At 36.6% G+C, this 22116-nt stretch overlaps 1 protein-coding gene across 1 annotated transcript; it reads left to right on the top strand.

Annotated features, from left to right (window-relative positions):
- The first annotated feature begins 415 nt into the window (after positions 1–415).
- On the top strand, positions 416–10178 carry LOC144631034 (dual specificity protein phosphatase 10-like). The gene is made up of 3 exons (XM_078489396.1): positions 416–1175; positions 6768–7121; positions 7764–10178. The coding sequence occupies exons 1-3, from the start codon at positions 716–718 to the stop codon at positions 7985–7987; spliced, it is 1038 nt and encodes a 345-aa protein (XP_078345522.1). The 5' UTR covers positions 416–715; the 3' UTR covers positions 7988–10178.
- The last annotated feature ends 11938 nt before the right edge of the window (positions 10179–22116 follow it).

Here is a 22116-nt window from a genome sequence, read left to right as displayed (position 1 = left end):
AGAATATGCTAGTACAATCTATTCCCTTAGGAGGGGCTAGTTTCGACTCTACCCTTTTCGAATCTTTTTTCAAAGATTTTTATCACGATTTCTTTCGATCTTTAAAGATTTCACAGATTCTCGGAGATCACGTCCTTGTTTATTTTTTTTAAACGTTTCTTTTGGCACACAATCTACTAAACGTGATCCGTGTGTTGGGCTTACGGAAACGCACCACTACCCACGGGTAATAATTATTTATAGAACGATCGGACGTTCGTTTCCGCATGGGCCTATTCCTCGGTAGAGCCACTCGTAGGTGTTCGGCCATCTTCGTTGCTTACGTAATAGTGATAACTCCATATTTGGGAGGTGTCGGCAACGCTCGTCAGCAGTTTTTTGTTGCTATTCAATCATTGGCTCCGAATGACATCATCAATTCTTTTGAGCAATCTATTTTTGCCTCAATGTTTCTCAACTAGCTATGCGAAAGGTGTATTACAAACTCTGTTTCTGTGGAAAGCGAAAAGTGCTGTTGCTCGCACTGTCGGAAAGCTGGGGATATTCAAGGCAAAGAGAACATTATTTTTATTTCTAGGAAGCGTATTGGGATTTTACGGCTACACGTGTTGTGTAAGATATAGTGAGTGAGCAAAATTCCCTACGCCAGCTGCCCATCTAGCGTGCGTTTGGTTCGGTGTGTTCTTGTCTGAAAGACTTAAAAAATCTCGTCTTAATGCCTCCACTTCTTTTGATGCCAAGACCAGCTGAGTCGAAAGTTGGATGTGTGAATCGCGCCAAAGATATGAGCAGTGGTAAATGGAAAAGTGTGTCTTCAACTGAACTCGCCCAAACCCTAAATAATGATGTGGGGTCTTCATCATCAAGTTCGGCCGAAATTCTCATTGTTGACTGTAGATCGCTAGTAGCTTTTAACGGACTTCATATTAGAGGAGCTATTCATGTAAATTGCACTGGAATAGGACGAAAAAGACTATCTCAAGGAAAAGCAAAGCTAAAAGACTTAATTTCTTCTGCAGAGGGTAAAGAAAGGTTTATCAGTGGTGGAGTGGGAACGAACTTTGTCATATACGATGAACTATCGAGCGGACCCGACGATTGCAATCCGTGTCGACCGATTTGCTTAGTTTTACAAACTCTTTTAAAAGAAGGAAAAAATATTTCAGTACTGAAAGGTAAGTTCTGCTTATTACGCTTTGTTATGCCTGTAATCAACTTTTATTCAAGCGAAGGAAATCTTTGAGTGCCGCGCGCGTATGTCAACAGTAGACATCAGCGCTCAACGATTTTTTCGCCTGACAATATTTCCGATCTCGTCTGGATTAGCGGTTTTGGTTTCAGGAATTTATTTCGTGGAAAATTCTTGATTCTAGCGAAGAATAAAGCGTCCACAGTTGACAGACACTACAGTATTTACAAATGTAACTTGTGTGTGTGTGCATTTACCCATGGACAAAATGGTCACGTTATTCACACTTCTGTTTACGACAAGAATTTTGTGACGCAAAGTGCGGTTTTTGTGTACGGTCAAATACCGAAACAGCGCAGCATTTTAAGCTTTCTTTTTCAAAGCCAGGCTTTGTTTATATGAACAGGAAATAGACTGACGTCGGAATTTCCATTGCACGAATTCTCTTGGATACACGAAATGATTTATTTCTGAAAAGTGAAATTGAAAGTGCGAATGTCTTTGTAGATTTCGGGGGACCTTGTTTTCTTATATTCGTTCCGATTAGAAAGATGCAACGGCAGTATTTAATATTAAATGTTTTCAAATCAGTGATCTATCTTTGGCTAAGAATCCTGGTCTATATCCTGTAATTGTGAGTATTTATGGTAATTCAGCAAAAAACTAAATGTATAGATCAACAGATTTTGCAGTCCCCTTACCAAATTTCACTTGCTCAACATTGTTGTGTAATACTGCCTGAAATCTGTGATAAGGATCTTGCATGAATTTTCGGTATGAATGCAGTTCTATGAATGACATAGCGCAACAGTTATGAAAGGAATTATATGAACACTGAAAACAATGCAAAAATGTGTTGTAAGTAATTTTTCTGCCTTATTAAGTTCATTTAACTCATTAAAAAATGTTTCATTGCAAGAAATTTGCAATTTTTGGAATCTTTGAGACCTTAAAGATCTGCCTTATAAGGCAAGTGTGTTTTCACTGTGTAAAAAAGAAACAGCATGCCTAAGCTTTGAAAGAATGGTTTGATCATCCTGGCTTTTGGAGTAGCCAGGTTAAAGATTCTTTTTTTTCTTTCAAATTAGCATTTTACGCAAAATGTACCAAAGTAATACACACATAATAATATTTTAAAGTGCATGATTTTTTCCCAAGCAAAGAATTCAAGTGTTTTTTAATTGATTTCGTATAAGGACATAAATAGAAGTGACCGGATACCTAATAAATTTACTCCATCCTGTAAAACCATACTTAGCATTTTAGATGGGGATTAAATATTAATGTGGTATTTTTGATCCCTTGATCAATATAGCCATGTTTTGCTGAATTCCTGTTTTGATCAAGAGAGACTTAAAATGGGTCGTTTTGCTTGTGTCAGGGCATGTTCAAGGAACTTTTGACTTCCTGAGTATATTTTCCTGTTTCAAATGCCCTTGTGATCCCTACAGTTTTTTGCTGTGTCATCCCTAGGTCAGCTCTATTTTGTTATGTAACAAAATTGAATAAACCTGTTAAGCTTGATAGTCAAGTTACAAAATCTTCTGCAAGAAAATTGAATAAGCCTGTCAAGCTCAATAGTTGAGATTCAAAATCTCCTTACTGTTTTCATACCTTTCTTACAGTACATGTTGGGAGAATTTTTAGCTATCAAGATTTGCAATTTCTCAAGGCTGATCATTCCCTAATTTCTCAATGCTTGTTACTTGGTTATTTATAAGTGTTGAGAAATTTAGTGTTGATCACACTTGAGACCACAACTGACACTTGGAATGTTGTCGACTCAGCAAAATACTATTTCTTTATTTACTATATTTTGCACTTTTTTCTGTTCGAATATTGGTCAGCCAGACAGTAAAAAGCAAGAAAAGTGTTCTTTTCTTCCCAGCTATGGAGGGACTCACCCAGAAAATATTTATGTAGTAACAACATGGTCAATGAACTGGAAACCATAATGGTTTGAGGTGACTAAATAGGTCACTTAGTCTTTGGCAGTAGAACATGGTTAGGTCATTTTTCTTTTGGCAAAATTATTAATGCAATTCATTTTCACCAAACTGTGCATCCTTGCTTAAACACAGCAAGAAAAATTACGAGTCTCATAGCTGTTTCATAACCAAATAATTAGATTTTGTCAGTTTGTGCTGATATTTATAATTAACGGGTATTGCTTCAGTGGATTTTGGTGGGCTCATGTAATTAGTTGAAGGGTCAGTTAATTTGTTTAATCAATTGTTCTGTTGTAACTGACCCAGAAATTTGCTGGTTCTGTTGTGATCAAATTAGAGACATTAATCTGTATTTGTAAAGGCGGATTCATTACTTATTTCAACTGTGACACTACATAAACATTCAGTAGGGTTAAAACCCATAGACAGCAATATTTGAAAGCGTGTGTTTGCCCACTGTTGAGGCTAAATCTGATTTTTGGATTCTAATGACCTGGATAAAAACCAAGTGGGCGATAATACCCATATTGCACCCGGTCGATACAGACCACTGAAGGGAAAGACATTACAGCATTGACTTCACCTTTCTGATATTTGTTTCACTCACAAAGTGAACCTATCTGGTTCAATAGTGTTATTACTCAGTGGCAGTTGGGTTCAGTAATTAGATCAAGTTATCAAGACCTCCAGGGCTGACATTGTTGTTGTGATGCCGTGTAGAATTTTATCCCTTGCTCCTTTGAATTTACCACTGAAAAAACCTTATGGTGAGTATTTGCACTAAAATAAGCTGCCTCCTAGAGAATAGTTCCTAGCAGTTATTCATTTAAATAGGGTTATTTACACTGAATGGAAAATTTGTGTTGTTCAATTGATCCATGTTTACAGTTTGCCTTACACAATAAGTATACAAAATAATCTAAATGGCAGTTCCCAATCTGCTATAAAGGCATTTTAATTATGATAATCACATTTGCAAACTAATATTTTTGTATTTATGTTTTCTGATACACTGATGTACTGTAATTTTTAGTGAAGTTTTCAACATTCTAATTCTTGCCTTAGAAGTTTGTATTCATGGTCTGCGTGCCTCCAAACAAATTGTATTTATTTAATAAACTACTGCTGTATAAATGTATACAGTGCTAGGGAATAAGCTCTTTAGTTATTCCAGTTTTTGAAGAGGAAGTTTTAGACCTGCAATTAATTTTAAAAGTTTTTAACAACTTTTATTGAAATGTTTACAACTCTGCATTAAGTGTGTTTCGTCTTGAGTCAGTGGATATATAAAAAGCGAAGGTGACCACTTAATAAGAACAATTTGTTTGCGAACACATGTAGGCTAATCTGTTGTGTCAGCAAAATTAGTTTCTATACGTGACTTGTGTCAAACTTCTGTGTTTTTTGTTGAACCAAAACAGACAGTAGAAACAGGGTCAGTCACCCCATACCAGGCAAGTTGAGAGGGTTGCATTTAGGTTCATAGCTTCGCTTGACTTCCAGCTGGGAGTCACGTAGCTTTCGTGTTTATTACTAAAGGAAAGGCCATTTGTCCAAAGTTCACAGCTACGTTAATCTAGCATCAACAGTGACGTAAGTCGGTTATAAATACAGCTATTTGTGACGGAGAGAAAAAAATATTGAAAGTGTTCAGGTTGTTTGAGCGATCTAACATTCCCCGAGTTTTAGTGAAAGGCGCGTTTGAGCTGCGGACAGTTAAGGTAATTGTAGAAATTTACTTCAAACTGTTTTTAAAATTACGGTATGTTTGTATTTGTTCAACAATTTTGTGTAAACATACCATTAACAGTTCTCAGTTTTTAGTATTGTTTTACTTTATTTCTGTTAAAATTGTTTTCCACGAGTTTACGAAGTTTCACGAAAAAGATTCAAGTTCTGCTACATATATATTTTTTTAATTTTGTAGTTTCCTTACGTTGAATTGTGGATGGACTGATTTATTTTCAAGTTTTCGTAAAATTTGTAGCAAACATTTAACGGTCATCCGTGATTCTTTTACGCCTTTGAAAGAAGAAAGTATGAATCGTCCAACGGGCGTGTTTTTTGTTGCAATTCCTTATCTAAACCTTGTATCGGGGCAGTTCTTCCAAATAACGGTTCTTCCCAATGTTTCAATCTTCTAAAATATTGTTTTGTTTATATTCTGTCAGCTATTGCTTTTGATTGGGTTCTGGTCGTCGGGTCGACTATGAGGTCAAGATGATTAAAAACCTCTTCAATCCTTTGCTGGTAGCGCTGGAATTTCGGTGATTCCGCTGTGAAATTTCTCGTTAAGAGCATAAAAATGTTTTTCAGCCAAAATTCTGCCCGGTTCAAGCCCTGCAGGCTTCAAGGCTGTAGATTGGTGCATCATATTTGTTAAGCTTGGGCGAGCACTCGGATGGGTTCTTTCTGTCAGGTGCTGTCAATCTGCCCGCTTGGCCTTCAATTGGTTTCTTTTATGCGCGAATCTTCGCCGCGCCGTTGAAATTTGCTCGCGTCTTTTGCAGAACAAGAAAATATACTTGGCTCCTAGCAAAACTTGCTTTCTCTTTGTGCAGTTTGTTGAAAAAGCTTGCAAACTGTTCAACAGGTGTTGTGCCAAAAGCCACCAGTGCGTAACCCCGGAAAATAATTAGTCAAGCAACATAGTCTGTAATTGTTAAGTCATAATTAAGTAATACCTGCCTCTTCGATTTCCTCAATGATCTAATGGCGACTTCTTCCTTACGTATGTTTGGCCTGTGTAATTCGAAGCTTCGGTGGACGAATTGACTGCAAGATCTGCAAATATTGGAGCGAAATATGACCGCCCGATGCTGCGAAACACGAAACGGGCTTCTGCAAAGACGACGATCTCGCCTGACGGGTAACTCCACACTTGCTAATAGTACTACAGTGCAGTCGCTTTTTTAGCAGGTGGCTATGGTCACAGTCAATAGACGGTGTTGTTCCATGTTGTCGACCCCTTCGCTGCAAAATTTGCGCAGCACAAATTGCTTTTGCTGTAAAAAAAAGAAAACCCGAGCGACCAGTTACGTTCGCTGTGAACGCGCGAAGCCAAGTTGCAAAGTGTTCGAACTTCAATGGTTTTCTTGTTTGCCACTTCCGTTACGACTTCGATTGACAACAAAGTCACAACTCCGAAATGCGGGACTTTGGCTTTGGTATTTTTATTGTGTAGACCGATAATTCATTTTGGATAGCAAGCTTCTTTGCAATCTAGTCTTTGTAAAGAGTTTTGTTTCAAACGGTACAGTCAAGCAAGCTCTCTTCCGGATTTGGCGAACTAACTTCCGGTTGTTTTGTTTGGTACCCGCTGTCTGAGAGGTTTTGAAGTGAAAGTTTGTTTTGCTCTTGTTTGTAATTGTTTCGCAAGTTTTACACAAAAAGTGATAGTTTTGCGCCCTGGAGAAGGGTTTTCAAACTAAACTCATCTTAACAACGATCTCTTCAAGGAAAACTCTCTTTCAGACGAACAGGCGATTTACGAAGCGATTTGACTCATCCGAAAGTTATTTTTGCTTTGAAAATGGTGCTGGCCTTTTTCCAAGTTTTAATATAGTCAAAACTAATAAGAATTTTCCGTTATACTTTTACTAACTCAGCTGTTACTTTTGTTGCTTCAGGCGGATTGAAGGAGTTTTGCAGAGATTACCAAAACCTTTGTGAAAACGCGCCGGTGAACATCTGTCACGTGACTGATTTCCCGCCATCACCGACGACATGTGACTCGTACCCAGGTCGACCGCAGGGAACCCCTGTCACAGCAATTTTACCTTTCTTGTATCTTGGCAACGAAGAAGGCGCGGCTGATGAGGCTTTGATTGACAGGTTGTCAATCAGGTACATCCTCAACCTGACGCCCCGGTGCCCGAATTTTTTCAGTCAGAGATCTGACATGCATTACAAGCAGATTAAAATCAACGACTCGAATCAGGAGGACATTGGTCAGCATTTTGACGAAGCCATTCAGTTTATTGGTAAGTTGCCCGAGAAAAAGGTTATTTCCCCCAAAGCAAGGAGCACTGCTAACAAATGCAGTCTGAAGGTCTTCTCAGAACGACCTCGGTTGAGCCTGGAAACCAAGCGTCACTCTGCCTCTTTCATATGAAGGGGAATGGGCAAGTTGGTCCATGGGGCGACACGTGACCAGTTGTGACGACACGTGACTAGTTTTGTGACGTACTCTGTTCCCGGATGAACGTAGAAAAGTCCAGAAAAGCACCACCGCTCCAGGCTGAATTGGAATTTAAGAGTGTCCATTATGAATAAAACGGAGGAATGGAGAGCCCAAGGAAAAAAAAATCTTGGAACAAGGTGAAAACTAAAACTGACACGACAATCAAATAAAAATCAGAAAGAGGTGAATCTTTTGAGCGAGGAAACCGACAATAATTGCTCAACTGGGGTAGAAGTGGGTTAGTTGTAGGAAACCGAAACGCGATCGAAAGTGGAACAGTCTTAAAGATTTAAGTTTGGTGTCACGGACTTGAATAATGCCCTATAGTTGGCGCAGTGTCACGCCATGCTTACAACAAACAAGAGGCAATGTTAGAGGTATATCGAAAATCGAGTGTTACAACATAAAAAATAACAGCTTTTTCGTCTTTCTTCTTCCATAGATGAGGCCAGAGAGCAAGGTAGCGGTGTTCTTGTGCACTGTCACGCCGGAGTGTCACGCTCGGCCACCGTGACAGTAGCGTACATTATGAAACGGCAAGGCCTTTGCCTGGGGGAAGCGTACAAGTTTGTCAAGGAGCTAAGGCCGGTGATCTCACCCAACTTAAACTTCATGGGTCAACTTCTGAAGTACGAGAAAAACAAGCGAAACGGCGAGAGTGTCTGAGGTATATAAACACAATGAACAGTTGTTTTGCTTGAATTTGTTTTGAAGCGTTTTTTTGGCGTGGAAAACACACGTGACACGCCAGTGTGTAGTTTCCGGGCCTTCTCAACATAAGGCATCCGGGAGAGGGCTGAAAACAAGGGGAAACCCGCGCATTTCACATAACGTTCGTATGTATTTGTATATAGCGTATCAATATTAGTAATAGTTATATCCGTAATAGTAATAGTAATATAATATAGTGTTGACGATAAATTAATCAATATTAGTGGTTAAGAAGCGTAAAAGAGATGCTGCTTACTCTATATTTTGATAAAAGTGAGATAATTTTGTTAAGTTTTGTAGCTAAGTTGTTTTTCGTAATTGTACGCATGTTGAAGTTTTCTTCAAAACAAGTTGTGTCGCGTTCCTAACGTTGCTACTCGCATGAAACTTCGTGGATTGTCGCCCACGACGATTCGTGACGGGATATCATGACGTAGTAAGCTGCATTCCCAATTTGTGAACTCGGGTCTTCTCGGAAGGCCTCGGATGTCTTCGTAGGCTTTCTGTTGAAACGAGACCTCGGCGCCACAGTTTCGTAAAAGCGTTGGGGCAGATCACAAAATCTTCCTTGTAGCCTGCAGACGACGAAACTTTCTGCTCAATTTGTTTCAAATCTTTAGTTGCAGTAGTGCTAGGTAGATAGATTAGCTTACATTTTGACTACATTTCGCTATAGCTTTTACGCTCATTCCCAGTCTCATAAGTGCGTGCTGTCGCATGCTCTTTTTCCTATATAATACTAAGTACTATGTACTTTTGCCGTATGGAAAATTAACTTATATAAAATGCATATATATATATATAAATATATTATAGTGCGAGAGTGAATCGCACAAAGTATAAATGTAAAAAGGCCAGGGTACAATATAGATCAAGTTGTTAATAAGTTGGATGGGAGACTAATCACAGATTCAAGTACAGATTTCTTATTCTTTAGTCTAAAAATCGCGTAGTCCAACGACCCTCCAACTGCCGTAGTAGCTAAGGAAAGGGCTCTTTAACATCTTTGTTACTAACTGAACATGGTTAACCCTTTAAGTTCCAAGTTACCAAGATCAAAGTTCTCCTCATAATATCAATACTTAATTAAGAGAAAAGGTTGCGAGAATTAATAAAATGATCACAAAGGGAACTTGCTTTAATCTTTTTAACAAGTTCTCGCTACTAATACTATAGGAAAATCTATGGAGATCAACCAGGATAATTTGTGTATGGATATTGGGGCTTAAAGGGTTAAGAAACTTGTGCTTGTTTACTACTAGATGGGAAAGGAATCTGGAGGTTAAATGGGATGTTAATTTATTATTAAGTTAAATCAGAAGTGTGTCGAAATATTTTGAATGAAGTATTGTATTGTCAAACCCGAACTCTGTTAGCAAAAATGGAGTTAGCGAGCTAATGCAGACAGCTATTTCAAGATTTAGTTTCGAATTAACAGACGAATGTCAAGTTCTTGTTTAACGGGCGGACGTTTTATTCCAGTTTGTACATAGTTATGTGTGGGGGGAATGGGTTGGGGGAAGGGAACTAAGTTTGAGAGAATTAAGGGGTTTTACACTGGAAGCTCTCGTTGCGTTACTTTTCCAGGTAGCGTTTCGTTACATTGTGACCCTTGGCACCGTTCCCTATAAACAAATCACAGTTTTTCTCTTACTGCTCTTTTGTACCGTTGTTGTCATTGTTCCTCGCTTTTATGCTTAGCCAAGAAAATATTCGCCCACACTGAACTTAGCTTGAAATCGTGAACTATATTGCAAATCGGCTAGACATTTTTAATAGCATTTTTTCTCGCAGTATTATAAACTGTTGTTCAATCGCTTTTGGTACTTATGTCTTAAACGTTTGTCTTCATGGAAGCCCGAACAACGACGAACATCCAAGGAAATCTCCGACGATGAGTCGGAATTTCCGAAGATGAACGGCGAACTCTTTCGTAAGTATATCGTGTTAAATCTCAGTCACTGTTTTAGTTGTAGCTTTCAGACGCAGACGTAATGATTAAGTTCGTAGATAAAGTAAAATGCATGTTAAGACGATACCATAGTTTAGAAAATGTCAGGTTGATATTTTGTAATAAACAAGTTAATTTGTAGGTCATTAGCTGCTAAAATGTGTTGATTTTTGCAATAAAACAGAGTGAACCTAACATTTGTGTTGCTTGAATTATCTGTAAGAATCACAAGTGAAACATCAGTACAGGAGATCTAGAATCCCACTCTCAAAGCGCTGACTTGTATCGCGATTTTCTGAAGAAAACATGCCCCCCTCCCCCCCCCCCCCCCCCCCCCCCCCAACACACACACATTTTCATTGCTGCAAGTATTCAAAGTAAAACAAGGTTAAGTCTGCGTTCGGGCCTAGTGGTCCATCAGGTCAGAGCTTATCCCGGTTTCAGTAGCATTAGCGATTAGGAGTATTGCTACTCCTTCCTGCATGGGATGCTAGTCCATCACACCAACCCACCATTTATACACCTGGATAGAGAAAGGCGCTATGAGAGTAAAGTGTCTTGCCCAAGAACACAACGACCCTGGCTAGGACTCAAAACCTGGACCGCTTGATCGGGAGACCGGCGCACTAACCATTCGACCACCGTGTCTAGTGTAACAAACCCTGAAATAAACATGTCCCGCAAAATGTTCATTGCAGAAAGCGCTGTAGGAAGTATAATCTGCTTTTCTCAACGACTGCGGCAAAATGCTGCAGCTGTATATTGTGTCAATTATGTGGGTTGTCTACAGGTGTTACACTAAGAAACGTTATTTAGGTTTCGTGTAATTTTTCTCGCAACGGCGCAACAAAATTGTGATACAAGTTGTACAGAACATTTCCTGGTGTAACAGCGCCGTAAGGCTGCATCAAAAGGGTTCGGCCGACGAGCTTTTCATGAACTCTCTTTGACTGAGAGTACGAGAAAGGTGATTTCATTGCCCTGACAAACGAAAGTCCAGGAATTCTCGTTTCGGCATGATCCAGCCGGCCTCACGGCCATCTTGTTTTTATACGTAAGACCTTGCAAAAAATTTTGAAACATTTATATGTTCGTATGTGGTCATTCCTCGAAGGAAATGTTTCAGCTTAAAGGGAGGAGTACAACTTAGCAAACGCGCAAAAACCCGATGGATCATGGAAAGAACACCTCGTCAGATTATCGTGTCAAGAACAGTAATTTTTTCCGCCGATTTCATTTGTGTGCGCCCTTTGTTAGTAACGAGCATCGATTGTGAGTTCGAACATAGACTGTTGAAAGCCTCTCTATTTTTCAACGCAAAAAAAAGCAACAGAAACAGCCAGCGAAGTGAGCCCGTTGCGCCTCCCGTTTTGTGCTGGCGTCCAGTTCCCGCGTTCAACGGTCGAAGATAAAATACGAGAAAATAAAGGGCTGTGAACAGTCTAGTTCGAACACTAACACGACCTATTTGTTGTGCATCACGTGGTAATCTTCCCCGCGTGCTGTTACCTTGTCGTGGTGGGGGAGCTTGCGTGCCTTAATGACCCTGTGAGCTATACCGGCGGGGGCTTAAGCTCCTGGCAGGTACAACCAAGCCGGGCAGGTTACAGGGGAGAGCACAGACTAAAAGCAGCACCTGGTCCTCCACGTTGGGGGGGTTGGGCGTGAAGCTAACAACCCCACCCCGGAAAACAACAACTTGTTACCAAAACTGCAATCACGTGGTAACGTTTGTCTTAACCACGTAAACAACAACACCGTTCCCAGGGTGTTTCTAATTAACGCTGAGAACGCCCAGAGATGTATGTTCAAGCTGGTTCACAAGACAGCTGTAGGGCAACTGCTGCATTGTCGCAATTTTTGAAAAATGTAGAACTTTTTTTTGTTAAAAGTTTGCTGACATTGCGCGGAATAGCAACAAAGAAATAAGTTGTACAAAGATTGTCGAAAAGCTTGCGGTGTTGATCATGGAAATAAAGCGCTAAAAGTAATGAAACAGACTCTCGATCGTTTATCTGCCCAAAATAACGGTTTAGACTGGGACCGCCTCGACAATTCATTTTGCTTACATAACGTATCACAACTAAATACAAAAAAGATGGCGGCAGAAAGAAGTTTGAATTATTGGCGGCAAATCTTGCAGCTGTCCAAAGAAGCTATGTGTGTTTTTATAACATCGTATACGTGGCTGAAGCTGTGAAATTTCGTTTATTTCAGCCCCGTCCGCAAACCAGCACTGCTCTTTCGACCGATCGAATTGAAAAGATCGACAACCGTTTCAGAAACTATCCAAGGATTTGAAGAATTCTACTTTAATACCCGTAGAGAGATAGCATGGGATATACCTGTGCGACGATACAGAAGAATGCAGCTGTTAACAAGCCTTGGCAGCAGCCCAGGAAGTCCTGTCCTTCGAGAAGTCCGGGCAAATATAAAAGGTAAGAGTTAAAAGAAACTAACATCTGGGTTCATCCTCAGTGTAATAACCTGTGAGAAACTCACCAGTGACGTAAAACAAAGAACGACCAAGACAACAAAGAACCTCAAAACAATATAGAGCAGGAAAACAGTAGCACCAAAACACAGAAATATTTAACAGATTTTTACTCTGAAGCAAACCTAACATCTGACCTTGTTTGTCTCTGTTATATAAATTCTATAATCTGCCCTACTGGACCCCAGTGGAATTGTATCAAATCGTGACAACAGGGATAGGCAGTAGAATGAACCAATAATAGAGAACATTCTGTGTTTTTGCACTGGAAGCCGGAGGCGCGGTGACCTCTGGTAGTTTAGTGCAACAGCTTCTGGGAGGTCTGGGTACGGGCCTGGCTGTTTGGTGCCTTCTCTCAGCCTATTTTGTCTAGTTTTTTCATTTAAAATGGCGCTAAAAAGATTAATGTCTTGTGTATCACTAAACCATGAAAATGACAGCGTCAGGAATTTACTAATACAGGAAATATTTTATATATCATCAAAAAGTTAATTTGGTACTTTTTTTAAAAAAAAAAAAAAAAAAAAACTACACATACTTAGCTTAACTTTCATACTGCTATTAGTTTGTTTTGGTTGAACTCAGATGCATACTGTGGTGCCAGATAAATCTAAACTAGAATAATATCCGGTGAAAAAATTTCGCTATATAATACCTTGACAAATAACTATTCTGACAAATTATTTAAAGCTATGGCTGGTGTGAAAAGTAGAATAGCACTCGATCTCAATTCATTTTCCTATCGCGGCCTGTCTGAAAATTTAAATTTATATTTCCGATTGTTTGAGCGTCCAAAATTCAAAATAAAAATAATTAAAACATGTAGTTTATGCGATGGCAACGTTGAAAAAAGCCTATAATTAAAAAGGAAATAAGTTGGAGAAAGTGTGAAAAGTTTTTTAAGGTAAGAAAATTCATGCTTTCGATCGCAGAGACTCCGGTTTAATTTTTGTTGCGCGAAAACTAATTTTTGCAAAATGGTAATAAGCTTTTCATGTTAAAAGGATAAAGATGCGAGTCACTTAGCTACGTCAGATAATTGTCATAATAATGGAAAAACATTGAAAGAAAAACAGCTGGTTGCCAAAGGAAAAACAAGATAAGAATCCATAAGAAGTGTACTTTATTAATAATTTGTCAGTCTTGTTTTTCTAGATTAGCTTTCTGGACAAACAAATAAATCTTCCGCATTGCTAACACGAAATATCAGGATTGAACTTAGTTGACACGAAGAGTTATCTTTGAGATTTAATAACTGCTTTAATGAGTGTTTCAGTGCTTTTAACACCAAAACACCTGAGCGAATGAGAATTCTTCTATTAATATGCAAAATACGTGGCCACTTTGAGAATACTGTTAAATTTATTTGCCTCTAACGCATTGTGGAAGAGATCCGCAAATAAGAAGCGAAAACAACAACAGAAGTACAAATTTATATGTGTATATATTTGCCAATCTTTGCCCTGGAATATGTCCGGCTGGTTTTGTTGATTAGATAAATTTGTTTTAATTCAATGTGTTGTCGTCGAAATGTAAAGGTTTTGGAATTACCGAAATATTATTAGCAAATATGGACAGTGACTATTTACCAGGCGAGGAGATGTGTTTTTCAAGGAGCGATATCGATGTTGTATTACCAGCACTTGAAAACTCGACCAAGAAGAAATTCAACAGTTCATTTACTGCCGAACAAAGGCGATTTGAGAGCTTAGAGAAGCAAATTCGCCGCGAGAAACAAGACATGTCTCAACGGTTGTCCTTGGAGAAGAAATACTTCTTGCGAAGTAATTTGGTTTTAAAAGAGCGAAGGGAACTCTCGTCGAGGCGAACAGCTAGGAGTGTAAACAAAGAACTTGAAAAGCCTGCTGAGGAATCACGAGTCCTGGAAGAAACACAACATAAACATTCGTCGTTTGTTTACGAAGAGAAGACGCAATTAGAGCGGTCACCATATTATTTCCCACCTTTGTACAAAACCGTCGAGAAAGGCTTGAAAGAAATACAAACTGCGACACAATTACAAATGGACTTGGCAAAGAAAGAGCAAGTTGAAACGGAAACCATCAAAAATTGCAGATATTTACGACTTAGTTCCGCTCAAGAGAGAGAAATTGAAACTGAGAAATCCGTACCGTTTGGATCTGAATTTGAACAGAATTCGTCGGCTGAATCTTTCGATAACTAAATCGTGTTGAAAAATAAATATTTTGTGTTCAGGCTAAAGTTTATCCACGGTATAAGCTCTTTATTTATTTTTGCAAGATCATCGCACGAATCCTATCTGATTAAGAGCGATTTTAATGGACAGAAGCGAGTAATGTTTACAGATAGAATGAAAATAAAATTACCGTATCCGGTAGAGTGAATGACCGCAAGGTAATGTGGGATAATCCAGAATGTCATGACCCGATGCACGAAAAACTAAAACACTGTTTTTCTTTCAAATTGTCATGTATAAGAACTAACTTGAAGCCATTCCGAAATAAAACAATTTAAAATGCAAGACTAGAACTACGGAATAGAATCGGGCAGATTCAAAGGGACTGTGTCACGGCTGAGTTTAGTTTCTCTTACTAAATTTTGCCGAATACCAGCTATAAAAATTTTAATGTTAGCGAAGAAATTACTTTTATGGATTTAAATAACAAACCCGTAGTTTCATTACAAACAAGTATGTCTCCCGGGCGTTATAATTAAAAGCTGCAAGCAAACAAAATTAACTTTTGAAAACTGTTTAGCCTAACATTTTTTCAAATATCTCGCAATCTGTTTTTACTTTCTTGAATTTTTGTCCATCCGTACCTTCTTTTGTATTTGGTGTGTTATTGAAATGTTCCTTTACTGTTTTAATTGAGCGGTTATTTTTATATTTCACTCAGTTAGTTGGCCATTTTCGAATGTCAAAAAGTAGCTAAAATTCGTGACAAAGTTCCTTTAATGGCCAATATTTTAACTTTTAGAATCACTCTTTTCTACTGGGCTAGAATGAGATTAAGGTGATTCCCTAGAAATAGAACTGCTCATAGATTTCAAACCAAACTTTGCCAGTTGGTTGCTTACCTTAAGGGAAGTTAAATTTTGAAATAAAAAAGGGGGTCACCGTATTCGTTTAGGAGCAGGAAGACCTTGTATTTTCCATATAATTCCTTATATTTCCTTTGCGAGTACTGCTGAAAGTGCACGTTTTCGGTGATAATGTATTATTCTGCCATAGAAATTGATCTGTATTCATTTTATAGAAAGAATTTGATCGCTACTTTCGAACTAAGAGAAAAAAATGATAGGTCACCGAACTCGTTTACGAGAAAACGACGATTTCTCTCTCTCGCGAGCCAAGCTGCATAGAAAAAAGCCGCCATTTTGTTTATGTGCGCGCGCTAATTACGCGTAAAATTCTGCGCAGTAAGGATGCGCAATGCAATACTAGGGAATCACCTTAAGCGTGGGATTCACAATAGTTATTTCATGATCATTTCCCTCGAGGTTTATGAAGGGAAGAACGGAAAGGTTGTTTCTTTGGTCGGTCATTTACGAGGTGGCCATTTTACCCTTTTCATGGTCACCAACTTGTCATTTTCTTGAATGATTGATTGATTGATTGATTGATTGATTGACAGACAACACAGTTAATCATAGCAGCGAGGCAGATTCGGTACAAGGTGAGAAACATTTTGATTCTTTACATTTCAAATCGGGAAATTGCTGCAGTTTCAGTTACCCAAATGACGTCGCTTTTATGTTCTTCTGTACTGTTATACTACTATAAAAGTTATCTGTGAAAATAACAATTTGAAAAGCTGCCAGATTTATTGAATATCAGGCGGCGAATGGTAGAGGATTTCAATATCGAGAAACTTGGAAAAACGTGTTTTGCGTTTCAAGTTTGGTTCGGTTTGCTCCCTTTGAGACACAGTAAATGCCTTCTACATTTAACAAAACACTGGCAATTTGTTGCAATGTGCAATCGTAAAACATACGATTCAAAAGCAAGATGTTCAAGTGAAAAGTTCAGTTTTCGCAAACATTTCGGCTCACTTGTTACAGTTTTGGCCAAATACCCAGTGAAACCGTCTTTGCTTTCGATTCTAACAAGCAGGCTTTCCTTTCAAAATATGAACAGATAGAGCATATGGTTATAAGAATACTGGAATGAAGTGTAACTTACGAAAGGTCACAAAAGTAATCTCAGTTTAGTCAAAACACTGTCCGCCTCGTCCCCATGGCCAGGCATCGTTTCATTTCGCCGAGTTTTGGCATCTTATGTATCGTCTTTGGCATCTTATTTATCGTGTTTTGGCATCTTATTTATCGTGTTTTGACATCTAATTTATCGTGTTTTGGCATCTTATTTATCGTGTTTTGGCATCTTATTTATCGTGTTTTGACATCTTATTTATCGTGGTTTGGCATCTTATTTATCGTGTTTTGACATCTTATTTATCGTGTTTTGACATCTTATTTATCGTGTTTTGACATCTAATTTATCGTATTTGGCATCTTATTTATCGTGTTTTGGCATCTTATTTATCGTGTTTTGACATCTTATTTATCGTGTTTTGACATCTAATTTATCGTATTTGGCATCTTATTTATCATGTTTTGACATCTTATTTATCGTGTTTTGGCATCTTATTTATCGTGTTTGGACATCTTATTTATCGTGTTTTGGAAACTTATTTATCGTGTTTTGGCATCTTATTTATCGTGTTTTGACATCTTATTTATCGTGTTTTGGCATCTTATTTATTGTGTTTTGGCATCTTATTTATCGTGTTTTGACATCTTATTTATCGTGTTTTGACATCTTATTTATCGTGTTTTGGCATCTTATTTATTGTGTTTTGGCATCTTATTTATCGTGTTTTGACATCTAATTTATCGTATTTGGCATCTTATTTATTGTGTTTTGGCGTCTTATTTATCGTGTTTTGACATCTAATTTATCGTGTTTGGACATCTTTTTTATCGTGTTTTGACATCTTATTTATCGTGTTTTGGCATCTTATTTATTGTGTTTTGACATCTTATTTATCGTGTTTTGACATCTTATTTATCGTGTTTTGGCATCTTATTTATTGTGTTTTGGCATCTTATTTATCGTGTTTTGGCGTCTTATTTATCGTGTTTTGACATCTAATTTATCGTGTTTGGACATCTTTTTTATCGTGTTTTGACATCTTATTTATCGTGTTTTGGCATCTTATTTATTGTGTTTTGACATCTTATTTATCGTGTTTTGACATCTTATTTATCGTGTTTTGGCATCTTATTTATCGTGTTTTGACATCTTATTTATCGTGTTTTGACATCTTATTTATCGTGTTTTGACATCTAATTTATCGTATTTGGCATCTTATTTATCGTGTTTTGGCATCTTATTTATCGTGTTTTGACATCTTATTTATCGTGTTTTGACATCTAATTTATCGTATTTGGCATCTTATTTATCGTGTTTTGGCATCTTATTTATCGTGTTTTGACAACTTATTTATCGTGTTTTGGCATCTTATTTATCGTGTTTTGGCATCTTATTTATCGTGTTTGGACATCTTATTTATCGTGTTTTGGAAACTTATTTATCGTGTTTTGGCATCTTATTTATCGTGTTTTGACATCTTATTTATCGTGTTTTGGCATCTTATTTATTGTGTTTTGGCATCTTATTTATCGTGTTTTGACATCTTATTTATCGTGTTTTGACATCTTATTTATCGTGTTTTGGCATCTAATTTATTGTGTTTTGGCATCTTATTTATCGTGTTTTGACATCTAATTTATCGTATTTGGCATCTTATTTATTGTGTTTTGGCGTCTTATTTATCGTGTTTTGACATCTAATTTATCGTGTTTGGACATCTTTTTTATCGTGTTTTGACATCTTATTTATCGTGTTTTGGCATCTTATTTATTGTGTTTTGGCATCTTATTTATCGTGTTTTGACATCTAATCTATCGTGTTTGGACATCTTTTTTATCGTATTTTGGCATCTTATTTATCGTTTTTTGAAATCTTATTTATCGTGTTTTGGCATCTTATTTATCGTGTTTGGACATCTTATTTATCGTGTTTGGACATCGTATTCATCGTGTTTTGGCATCTTATTTATCGTGTTTTGGCATCTTATTTATCGTATTTTGACATCTTATTTATCGTGTTTTGGCATCTTATTTATAGTATTTTGACATCTTATTTATCGTGTTTGGACATCTAATTTATCGTGTTTGGACATCTTATTTATCGTGTTGTGACATCTTAATCGTGTTTTGACGTCTTATTCATCGTGTTTTGGTATCTTATTTATCGTGTTTTGGCATCTTATTTATCGTGTTTTGGCATCTTATTTATCGTGTTTTGACATCTTATTTATCGTGTTTGGACATCTTATTTATCGTGTTGTGACATCTTAATCGTGTTTTGACGTCTTATTCATTGGCATCTTATTTATCGTGTTTTGGCATCTTATTTATCGTTTTTTGAAATCTTATTTATCGTGTTTTGGCATCTTATTTATCGTGTTTGGACATCTTATTTATCGTGTTTGGACATCGTATTCATCGTGTTTTGGCATCTTATTTATCGTGTTTTGGCATCTTATTTATCGTATTTTGACATCTTATTTATCGTGTTTGGACATCTTTTTTATCGTATTTTGGCATCTTATTTATCGTTTTTTGAAATCTTATTTATCGTGTTTTGGCATCTTATTGATCGTGTTTTGACATCTTATTTATCGTGTTTGGACATCTTATTTATCGTGTTGTGACATCTTAATCGTGTTTTGACGTCTTATTCATTGGCATCTTATTTATCGTGTTTTGGCATCTTATTTATCGTTTTTTGAAATCTTATTTATCATGTTTTGGCATCTTATTTATCGTGTTTTGGCATCTTATTTATCGTGTTTTGACATCTTATTTATCGTGTTTGGACATCTTATTTATCGTGTTTTGACATCTTATTTATTGTGTTTTGACATCTTATTTATCGTGTTTTGACATCTTATTTATCGTGTTTTGACATCTTATTTATCGTGTTTTAGCATCTTATTTATCGTGTTTTGGCATCTTATTTATCGCGTTTTGTTATCTTATTTATCGTGTTTTGGCATCTTATTTATCGTATTTTGACACTTTTTTATCGTACTTTGACATCTTATTTATCGTGTTTTGGCATCTTATTTATCGCGTTTTGTTATCTTATTTATCGTGTTTTGGCATCTTATTTATCGTATTTTGACACTTATTTATCGTGCTTTGACATCTTATTTATCGTGTTTTGGCATCTTATTTATCGTGTTTTGGCATCTTATTTATCGTGTTTTGGCATCTTATTTATCGTATTTTGACACTTATTTGTCGTGCTTTGACATCTTATTTATCGTGTTTTGGCATCTTATTTATCGCGTTTTGTTATCTTATTTATCGTGTTTTGGCATCTTTATTATCGTATTTTGACACTTATTTATCGTGCTTTGACATCTTATTTATCGCGTTTTGTTATCTTATTCATCGTTTTTTGGCATCTTATTTATCGTGTTTTGGCATCTTATTTATCGTGTTTAGGCATCTTATTTATCGTGTTTTGGCATCTTATTTATCGTGTTTAGACATCTTATTTATCGTGTTTGGACATCTTATTTATTGTGTTTTGACATCTTATTTATCGTGTTTTGGCATATTATTTATCGTGTTTGGACATCTTATTTATCGTGTTTTGACATCTGATTTATCGTGTTTTGACATCTTATTTATCGTGTTTTGACATCTTTTTTATCGTATTTTGGCATCTTATTTATCGTGTTTTGGCATCTTATTTATCGTGTTTGGACATCTTATTGATCGTGTTTGGACATCTTATTTATCGTGTTTTGACATCTTATTTATCGTGTTTTGGCATCTTATTTATCGTGTTTGGACATCTTATTTATCGTGTTTTGACATCTTATTCATCGTGTTGTGACATCTTAATCGTGTTTTGACGTCTTATTCATCGTGTTTTGGCATCTTATTTATCGTGTTTTGGCATCTTATTTATCGTTTTTTGAAATCTTATTTATCGTGTTTTGGCATCTTATTTATCGTGTTTTGACATCTTTTTATCGTGTTTTGGCATCTTATTTATCGTGTTGTGACATCTAATTTATCGTGTTTTGACATCTTATTTATCGTGTTTTGACATCTTATTTATCGTGTTTGGACATCTTATTTATCGTGTTTTGGCATCTTATTTATCGTGTTTTGGCATCTTATTTATCGTGTTTTGGCATCTTATTTATCGCGTTTTGTTATCTTATTTATCGTGTTTTGGCATCTTATCTATCGTATTTTGACACTTATTTATCGTGCTTTGACATCTTATTTATCGTGTTTTGGCATCTTATTTATTGTGTTTTGACATCTTATTTATCGTGTTTTGACATCTTATTTATCGTGTTTTGGCATCTTATTTATCGTGTTTTGGCATCTTATTTATCGTGTTTTGACGTCTTAGTTATGGTGTTTTGGCATCTTATTTATCGTGTTTTGATATCTTATTCATCGTGTTTTGGCATCTTATTTATCGTATTTTAGCATTTTTTATCGTGTTTTGGCCTGTTATTATCATGTTTGGGAACTTATTGGTCGTGTTTTGGGGTCTTTTTTTTGAGTTTGGAGTCGTATTTTTCAGGGTTTTGAGCCCCTTTTTTCTGTTTTTTGGTTCTTAGATCTCAACTTCTGGGCTTCCATTTTTCGGGTTTTGGTCGTAGTTTTCAAGGTTTGGGCTCTTATTTTTCTGTCATAAAGGGCGGTCTTTGGGGAACATAACGCATAGTGAAATTCTGTCTCAAGGACTGTACGACAATTTTTAATACAAGACATTTTTTGTGATTGTTCCTAGACAATTAAAGTATTCTTTCAAAATATTCTTAAGATTAACAAACTTGTTGGAACTGACGTCATCAAAAAAACAATTGCGATGCAATGTGAAAAGAGTTGCTGTGTAAGTCCATTTGGGCAAATTCTAAAACTTTCGATATTTCAAGCGTTTCGCTTCAAGGATATAAATTATAACCACTATTTGGAAAATATTTCATCTTCGTAACATGCAGTGTTAAAAGTGCATTGACATTAGCAAACGAAGTGATAAAGAGCATTATTTCTGTAATTCTATCTATTTTAAAAGTCTGTTTGTTTTTTACAATATTTATGCAAAAGCAAACGGTGTAAATGAATGGCGGAAATAAGATATAATTCGTTGACCAATATTTTTATATTTTTTTGATTTGGTGCTAAAATGACTAAACTGCAAATCAACACTCTTTTCATGGATTTTATTAACAAAACTGATTTCCATCAGGGTTATATTTTTCCTTTTAAAACAACTAAAGTAAACAAAACAGTTGATTACTGCGTATTTCGATTGTTCTATTTAACGATAAGCGTTTAACCGAATTTTCATTTAGCCTCTTCATTAGTTTTTTATCTTACGAAGGTATGACAAATCTTTAGCATCCTTTTTATTAAGCATTCTTTGTCCAAAACAAAAAGGTGTTATTTTAGTATTTGTGGTCGTCAATGTCTTAAGGTAATTGGATAAAAATATTAAATTAAACGTAATTCATAAACGAGGCTGTAAAACATTGATGCAGCTGTCGTTCT

The sequence above is a fragment of the Oculina patagonica genome, chromosome 11 (assembly GCF_052425735.1).
Source record: "Oculina patagonica isolate OP01 chromosome 11, crgOcupat, whole genome shotgun sequence".
NCBI lineage: Eukaryota > Metazoa > Cnidaria > Anthozoa > Scleractinia > Oculinidae > Oculina > Oculina patagonica.
The sequence above is the reverse complement of the archived record's forward strand: the minus strand, read 5'-3'. Positions and strand labels throughout refer to the sequence as shown.